Source organism: Lucilia cuprina, chromosome 5 (assembly GCF_022045245.1).
Source record: "Lucilia cuprina isolate Lc7/37 chromosome 5, ASM2204524v1, whole genome shotgun sequence".
Lineage (NCBI taxonomy): Eukaryota > Metazoa > Arthropoda > Insecta > Diptera > Calliphoridae > Lucilia > Lucilia cuprina.
Window position 1 is genome coordinate 33,584,769 of NC_060953.1, and position 9,408 is coordinate 33,594,176.

At 31.2% G+C, this 9,408-nt stretch overlaps 1 protein-coding gene across 4 annotated transcripts; it reads left to right on the forward strand.

The window, feature by feature from the left end:
- The first annotated feature begins 1,846 nt into the window (after nucleotides 1–1,846).
- Nucleotides 1,847–4,541, forward strand: LOC111679356 (G-protein coupled receptor Mth-like). Of its 4 annotated transcripts, none has more exons than XM_046952250.1 (6): nucleotides 1,847–2,214; nucleotides 3,138–3,255; nucleotides 3,402–3,482; nucleotides 3,709–3,906; nucleotides 3,976–4,132; nucleotides 4,298–4,541. In XM_046952250.1, exons 1-6 carry the CDS (start codon nucleotides 1,906–1,908, stop codon nucleotides 4,491–4,493), a joined length of 1,059 nt encoding a protein of 352 aa, XP_046808206.1. In that variant the 5' UTR covers nucleotides 1,847–1,905; the 3' UTR covers nucleotides 4,494–4,541. The 4 variants fall into 4 exon arrangements, with proteins under 4 accessions (XP_046808206.1, XP_046808205.1, XP_046808204.1 ...); XM_046952249.1 differs by having other exon boundaries at nucleotides 3,402–3,599; nucleotides 4,298–4,537; XM_046952248.1 differs by having other exon boundaries at nucleotides 3,402–3,599; nucleotides 3,655–3,906; nucleotides 4,298–4,528.
- The last annotated feature ends 4,867 nt before the right edge of the window (nucleotides 4,542–9,408 follow it).

The window sequence follows — 9,408 nt, forward strand, 5'->3', positions numbered from 1 at the left end:
GCAATTCTGATATGAACAGAGTAAACTCTGAACATATCTGGACAAGGAAGGAAAATTCAATGGTATCATATGTATATGATACCTTTCATCCATCATCATTCAATCCAGCACACATCTCATTCATACGACACATTCATTAGGTACCATATGCAATTAATACCAACTCATTTCCAACGCTTAGTCAAACAGTCACTCCTCTGTGGGGTATCTGTTGTTTTCCGCAAAATCACCGAACTTATCCCGAAATATTGACTATTATCAGGCATCAGTCTTTTAACCGGCACATACTTTGGGTTTAAGCCACAGCCACTACGTGGATCCCGAAGGAACCTCAACCAACTGACCAGTCAGGACATAGTCCTGCGGGCAACTGGCCACCCGTAGTACCAGATTATGCGGTGCTCTTGTCTGACCTCTGACAATCTATGCAAGGATTAAGCTAAGCAGTAGACTGTAACCAATATTTCAGTCTCGGCCAGACTGGAGGTATTGGCCACCTCTTTATACCCCGGGATTGCAATAATACCAAGGCGGAGGTTTCGCCAAGGTAACATGCCCCCGGGGGACCTACTGCAGCACTATTGAAAGTGTTGCGCAATCCTAAGAACTCTTGATTACTTGTGTGATTAGAAGTACACCATCTTCTGCAATATGGCTTAAAATTAGCCGCTCGTATTTGAAGGTTATTCTTATATCATAGTCGGTAATACGACCTACATTATAAGTAACATTACATACTGCGCATCCTCCTTCCTGAAATGAGCTTCACACTTTCGGTAATGACTTCATAGTTGATCGATCGATTAAGGGAGAGCTTTAAACTGCACGACTAATGCAGTATATTAAAGCTGGAACCTCAATAATAAAAAGAGGCTCAAACTGGATGTAGTACTATGCGGTATTCAGGAATATTTGTATCTGTATTGACAGCAAACCTGTCTAATTGAAGTTTATAGAATGTTCAGAATGGTTTGCGATTGTCGGGAACATGCTTCCTATGTTTCTGTTTCTACTTTTAGAACTAGGATATAGTTAGAACGGAACAGAACAGAACTAGAAAAGAACTAGAACAGAACTAGAAAAGATCTAGAACAGAACTAGAACAGAACTAGAACAGAACTAGAACAGAACTAGAACAGAACAGAACTAGAACAGAACTAGAACAGAACTAGAACAGAACTAGAACAGAACTAGAATAGATTTAGAATTTTGACCTTCAAGCCATTTTCTGAAGGGGAGTTTGTATGGGGGCTAGGTTCATTTTAATTTCTTTAAAACTATGTTTTTATTCACATAATACAACATTTAACATAATTAAGAGCCTAAAACCCTTATTCGGGGGTACGGTTGCATGAGGACTAGGTCGACCTATTTTGTCCAATAGTCGACACAGAAAATGATTCTGAGCTGATTGGTATACTTTAGGTCCAAGATTTTTGGGTGTGACAAACATCAGCACAAACGCATAACATCATTCCCAATAAAGTGTGTAGGGTATAATTTTTTGTGTAAAAAAATGGCATGTAGAAAGGAAAGTAAAATGTTAAAACAAATTCTTTAACAGTCTTTCCCCAAAATTAGTTCCAAATATCTTGGTTGTAATTCCTCTCCGTTCGTAAAAATATCTACCGATTTTTCTTAGTGGATTTAAAATTAAACATTTATAAAGATTTTTTAGCTAGCTTAGTATTTGATTCTTTTACTAACTGACTTTAAAATCTTTAAATAATTTACGACTTCATGTCTGCGGTAATAAATGCGTCGTTTGAAAATATCAACATTGAAAATAATTTTTCTTTACAATGCTTGTTCTGATTTAATTTCAGAACAATATTAACCATCGAGAAATACAATACAAAATTATTACAATAACATTTATTTATTAGCAGTAATTAAATAATTAAAATGAATTTAAAGCTATATCTTTTACTTTTATCGTCTATATCTACGATTACATCTTTACCTTTACCAAAGAACAATTTTACCGTACAGTTGTGTTGCCAACCATCGGAATATTTTAATATGTCTCAATACAAATGTCAACCATTAAAGAAAAATATTGATGTTATATGGAATTTAAAACTTGATTATTTGAATAAAACGGAAAAGGAATTGAGTATTTTTAAAGATGTCCCTCCTGAAGTTAATTTGCCCTGCGAAAAACCTGAAATAATGTATTGGAAATTAAATGAAGCTATCGATATTAATATTGTGGTAAGTTTTATGATTTTTTAAGGAGTCTTTTTTTAAGCAACTAATTATGGTATACGCACAATTGGGACGAACGACGAATTTCGTATAGCACGACGAACTAGACGACAACAATTCGTTGCGTAAATTCGTCAAATGGAACACAATCAAGTTATTCGTACTGCGAATTCGTTTCAAATTTTGTTTGTTCGAAATTGGAAAAAGTAAGGAAAATGTACAAAAATTATATTTTTGTGAATCTTCACGATTTTGAGATAATTTTAACAGCTTTAAAATTTATTCGAATATTATTTCGAAGTTAGAAAATGTAAGAAATTGGCCTCGAAAAGAACTAAAATTATATTTTTCTAAATATCCCCAATTTTGAGATTTATTTAACAGCTTCAAAATTTTTTGCGAACATTACTTCGAATTTTCGAACTTAATTTTAAATATTCCAATATTCCAAGTGTCATCGAGTGTACTACAAACTGACAAATTTCAGACAATTTGGGCCACCAAAACTGGTTTTTATGGCTTTCAAAAAATTTTTTTTAAGTTCGAATTTTTGAAAATTTTATTTTTAATTTAAATGACCCAGAAATTATTTTAAATGCATAAAAATCGAATTTTCGAATATAACTTCGAATATTCGAACATAATATTGTATTGTCATTAGCTGTAATCAAATTTCAGAAAATTCGGGCTACCGGAATTGGTCTTAAAACAATTTTCCCCAATTAATTCGTCCTTCGTCTACGTCAGAAATAGATATAAAACTATCGCACAGTTCATTACGTATGACGAATTTCGTCATACGCATTGATTGTGCGCATTTTCATATAATTTAGTTAGTGTTTTATATCTGACGACGAAAATTCGTTCCGAAAAATTCGTCGTTCGTCCCAATTGTGCGTATAGCATTAAGTGAAACTTTTTCATTATAGAAAAATGTGGAATATTGTTTTACACCATTTCATTTGGAAAACACTAATAAATATGTTCTTTTACCATTGGATTGCATTTGGGAATTACATTTCTTGTTTGCTTTTAGACATGAATACAGTAAGTAGAAATTATATCTTTTATACACAACTTACAACGATACAAAGCTACGACACCGATTGTGAATTGGGCAAATATTGAGAATGAAATATACAAATTGTTTGAAATGTGTTCCAAATTATAAAGATAATTTTACAATATTTCAGTTTACTTCCTATCGGGCTTCTTTCTGATACCAACTGCTTTCGTTTACATTATTCTAAAGCCGTTAAATGCAACTCTAATGGGTAAGTGTTTCATTGGCTATTTGTGTTCGGTGATTGCAACGAATGGTCTATACCTCATAATTGTTCAAATGCTTCAAATGAAATATCGTCTACCGAATTTAATTTACATATTAATAGGTTAGTAATAGAAATAATTTTATAAATTTTTAATTAAACATTTCATTCCCAACAGGATTTATCCACTTCTATCTGAATATGGTTATTGTCTACTGGTTAAATGTTTTAGGTTTTGATGCTTGGAAAAATCTAAGTGAATTGGGTGAAGATCTAAGTCCCAATGAGAAGAGAAAACGATTTTGGTTTTATTCAACTTATGTCTGGATCATGGGCGCTTTAACAACGGTCCCCACTGTTTGGAGAAATGTTTCAGTTATTATCGATTATTGCGGCAAATATAAACGTTCCAAGACTTGTGTATCGTTGAGTAGGTGTTGTTATTTATAAGTGATATAATTTTTGTCTTTGTACTTAAGTAATCATTATTGGTCTTTAGCTTATATTATTTTATACACCGATATGTATTTTGCTCCACTCGTTATGATAATTTTGATTATAAATTTCCTTATATTATGTTCTGTATCCTGGAAAGTTTATAATATTCGTCGAAAATTTGCTGCAACAATGTATAGGAACAGATTTTTGCAAGAAAAGTGAGTATTACATAAACATATATACATATATAAATCGATTGCTGAAAGAAGAAATATGCGGTCAATTGTCTCTATAAACTCGTTAATAAAAAATAGAGAAAAAAATTAACTTGAAATTTTCTCTTTAAATACAATCTTATTTTGAATTATTTTCCTTTTTATTAGTTCTACGATTTGCTTGCGATTATTCCTTTTATTGGGCCCTCAATGGATGGTCATGTATATATTAAAAGATTATAAACATATTGAAATTTTAATTACATGCTTATCTTATGTTGAAAGTTTCTTAATTTTTATAATATTTATTCTTAGGAAAAATGTATTAAAACTTTTACTAGAAAAAATAAAAATTAAAAATTAACAAACTACATTTTCATTAAATCACCAGAGGAACAAATTCCTAAATTGGATAATTGGTACTAACAAATATAAATAATTGTTCAATTCACAATCAAGTTGTACATTGTATCTACTAAAGTGTAGTAACAGTGATTGTGAACAGATTTTTGTAGCAAGTCATAAGTTTATGTTCACAATGAAAAAACAATCAAAACAAACAATGTCAAAAGTTAAAAAAATCAAATAATATTAAACTAATTAAACGAGCAAAATAAACCAAATTAATTTCTTTTTATTTAAAATTCTATTATTTTCATTTTTCCACATTTTAAACTAATAAAAAATAAACAGCTTTTAATAAAAATTTATTTTTGTTTTGGTAAACAGCTATTTGTTTGTTATTTCTGTGTTATCACTTTATCGTTTTTATGCCAAAATCGTTTGAATTTTTTATTTATATGCTGAAATAAACAATTGACAACACTGAACTTTCTTACGACTTTCGAAAAACATATGAAAAATTGTCGTCAGAGTTGTACAGAGCTTTTGCATAGAAAATACCAACAACATTGTTATGACCAGTGTACACTAAACAGGTATATGCAATCGAACAGCTGATAATTTTTTTGTTTTCTTATTTGCATACCTTCTCTGTCAAAATATGTTTTTGTTTATTTGAAACAAAATAAAATTTTAATAATAAAAAAATTTAAAATGTTTAGTTTGTAAAAAAATAATATTGTTTGCACAAAAAATAAATTTCAACCATCTTCCGCATTGCGCCCTTTCTGAGGTCCGCTGTCTTTAGCCAAACTTCATCCGTTTAGAATAGAACTTTAATGGCACAAATCAGGTCATTCCAGATATCAACTATCCCCCGTATTGCGCACGTTGAGAAGGCTGTTGTCTTTATCCACACTTTGGTAGCCACAACACAACTTTATTGGCACAAATCATGCCAATTCAGATATCAACAATCTTTAGTATTGCGCCCGTTTTCGCCCACTATCGTTTGCCAAACTTTTGTAGCTAAAGAATCAAATTTCGTGGCACAAATCAGGTTATTCCAAAATCTTGCTTTTGTTAGGTCCTCTGCCAATTCCTCTGTAACATTTACCAATAGCATCCACCTTAATATAAGTATATAAACATGTATATCTCTTAAAATTCCATTTAAAATCACTGCATGTTTTTTGAAATAAAATTAAGAATTTTTTAAAAGACAAACATCAAAAATATTTTAATTTATTTTGACATTGAGCTCATACAATTACAAAAACAAAATACATGTTGTTTTTGTATTGTTGTAGTGATGCATATACCTGTTTAGTATACCCTGGTTATGACTATTGTAGCAGCTACTGACATACAACGCATACAACGCTACAACATCGATTGTGAATTGAACAAATGTTATTTATGCCCTCGATATTTTCTAAAAATATCGAGGGCATAAAATTTTATTTACAAATAGTTTACTAATCATTTTTTCTCCGTAAAATACCGATATCGGATCAGAAACAAAACATTGGGATCATTTAACATTTTCAACATATTAGTGGTTCATTATCTCACGTCTCGGCTAGAATATACAAATGAAGCCCAACACAGACCACACTTTCTATATAATATATAATATATATAATATTTTAACAGTATATAATATTTTAACAGAATCGGACTAACTGATATTTTTCCCTATACACAATTTGTCTACAAACAATACCAAGTTACTATACTCTATACCAGTAAATTTACATTAGATTTCGAAGTCCGATTGTGATTTATTCATGAGATATTATCTAATATTCCGAAAGTTAGTTTCCAAAACGTAGTTCAATGGAATTTTTCAATCAGTGTTCCTGCGGGTGACAATATTTGGAATAACACCACTTTCATATTCAAGAGATTTACTGTCCTCTTTGCGTGCTCTTGCAATCCCGGGATAAAGAGGTGCTACCAATACCTCTAATCTCCCGTGACTATAAACTGTTGTTTACATTTCACTCCTGGTGTTTCACTCTTGGTGTTTTCTGATGTTTATTGATGCATTTGTCGAATGGAGTGATGGAAGCGGTGGCCTTTCATTAATTTATCAGCGATTTTCCTACATGGTTGAGTGTGTTGGTGTTTACTCTAAATAAGTGAGTCTTTGTGACCACTGAAATAACTTTGCCAATTAAAATGATCTGTGTTTCGGACTACCAATTCGTCCCCTAGGTGCTGTTTTCGAATCAACAGAGCCATCTCAGTAGTGCGGTTTTTACGACATACAAGGGTTTTCCTTTGTCGGGGTTAGATTGAGTCTCCTAATGACACCTGTCCTCCCAGAACGGAACTACTGTGGCAAGAAATTAGAAAGCTCGTGTACTTGAGCAAAGTGCACGTATATTGGGCCGGAACATTAATATACGTAAATTCCAACCGACATGTAAGATACACAATGGGGCTTTGGATTCCATACTGAAGATTCTTGAGAGTTGTTCGAACAGTGAAATTGTAGTTGCTGATGATTTTAATGTTCGCAACATCTCATGGCTTGGCCATTCAAGTAACACAACTCCAGGAGGCCAATATGCTGAACTATACACCGCTCACCATCTTGTATGTTTTCTTTATTTTCAACATGTAATGCATGAAATGACTATTAAACCTCTCAAAAATGTTTAATTTTTTCGAAAGTAGTTTTTATCTGAGATTTTATCATTCTAACCAAATCTGTTAGGACCTAGCCCATACTCTCCTGTAGTCGAATATGACCGATTATACCATGAATTTAAGAATATGAAACCATAATCATTACTGATATTTATAACGAGAATAATAATTTACCCAAAACAAAAATTCGCACATATACTTATAGCAAAAATAAATCCCTTTTCAATTAAATTGTTGCAACAATAAGGATTCTTAACAGGTGTTGATTACATAATTTCTTATTCTCACTTTATAAGCGACAAACAAAAAGAAAATAAAAATCCCAGTTTGATTGACAGGACTCCCCCAAGAGAAAAGTGCACGAGAATGTACGAGAATTCGACATTCGATTGATTTTGTCTTACGCACAATTTCATTATTTTTGTTTGCAATTTAAGGCAATTTCATGGGAAAACAAGGATACGAAATGAAACGCTCAAAACTCAATTGTATTGCAGCAACTGTAAACAATGACAACAATATCGAGAAACAATTTTGCAATAAATATTATGTTTTCATGTAAAATCCTCATGAAAACTGCAAACAAAAGGAATCCCACACATTGTAGTTGAGCGATGCGAAAATTGGAAAATGCACATGCATATACACACACACAAATACTAAGGTACAAATATGTATGTATGTCTATAGATCCATATGAGTTAAAGTAACAGTAAATGATTAAGTTATCAGCCGCAGGGTATTTATTCGATTCAATTGCTGCTCTACACACTCGTCCTTTCAGTGTTGAGCACAATCAACATCAGCAGCTCAGCATTTTTTTTATCTTTTGCTCACTTTTTTTAAATTGTTTTGTGTGTTTTTTATCCTTTAGATCGTAATTTGTTTTTGCTTAGGGCCATGTAATGGCAACCCCGTAACCAAGAGATTTTGTATCTTTTAAATAAAAATAGAGCAGAGAAAATCACATGAGAACAATACTGCGAAAACAGTAAAAAATTATTTAACAGTTGCAAATATGATTTCACTGAGTAGTGTTGTACCCGCCAGTCATCATCAATTCTTTTTCATTTAAAATACTTTTTGTTTAGATACTCTCAGACCATTTAAGATACTTACATGATTTTAAAAACAATTCAGCAATTGTTATTGAAAGATGGATTAAGTAGCTGTGTGTGTGTTTTTTATTTTTATTGAGCCATTGCCATTTTCCTTTGTTTGATTACGGGGGTTTAAGTTTGAATAGAATATTTTGGGTTTGATACATTGAAATACTCGTATTTTGAATTGTTTTTAATTCGTTGTGGTGGTTGTGATCTTTTGCAAAATAGATTTAAATTTATCTTTTCTCTTTCACTAGACTTTATTATTTTGTTGATCATTTGATCATCGCTACAGTTAATGAAGATGTTTTGACGCTTTATAAGATACGATTTACATGATATAATGAACCTACCGCAGATAGATTAAGATGTATGTTAACAGTGGAAATTCTGTATTAAAATTAAGAGTTCAAATGTCATAATAATAAGGTTAAACTTTTTGAAAGCCCTAAATTAGAAATAAAGTATACAATCATTAAATAATTTATTAATATTTCTTATTTAAACATTTAGATACAAATTATTGGTTATACAATACAATTAGTTTCCCAATTTACACTCCGAATTAGAAGTGTAAGAAAAATCTAATTCTAATCTTGTAAAATATCACTTGCACACCATAAAATCCAAAGAAGAGGATCGTTTTCTCCCTTTCACTTTCAAATGAAAAGTTGAAGGCATAAATTTACGAGATATACTACACCCCACTGGGAAGCGTATCTATATATGTTTTATTATTGTTGTTTTTGTTGTTGGTGGCAATGTTGTTGTCTTAAACAGTTCAAATGAATTGAAATAAAACACACTGTTTTCATTTTCAATAAAATAAGCAAAAAAAAAACTATAATAAATACTTGTAAATTATCATTATAATACGAACTTATATACTTATTTAGATATATAATGTAATGAATGAAAACAACAATAAATATATTTAAATTGTGGAATAAAAAAAAACAATAATAAAAAAAGAAACATCATTATCATTTTAAAATAGCGATAAAGTACAGAAAGTAATGTATTCATTAAAATAAGAGAAATTTTTAATTGAAGTGTCAAAACCATTTGGAGGTTTAGGTTGATAATAGGCTGTAACTCTACATTCGTCTAAATCCGTACTTCCAACTTTGTATGGCGATGTCTCTTTCCCTATAGTCGCTTCACAAGATCTTTGTG

Bases quoted from the DNA above. Each gene is read 5' to 3' on its own strand.
- LOC111679356 (XM_046952248.1), top strand. From the start codon at position 1,906: ATGAATTTAAAGCTATATCTTTTACTTTTATCGTCTATATCTACGATT. The intron at 2,215-3,137 runs GTAAGTTTTATG...TTTTCATTATAG, and splicing joins CTATCGATATTAATATTGTG to AAAAATGTGGAATATTGTTT. The intron at 4,133-4,297 runs GTGAGTATTACA...CCTTTTTATTAG, and splicing joins AACAGATTTTTGCAAGAAAA to TTCTACGATTTGCTTGCGAT.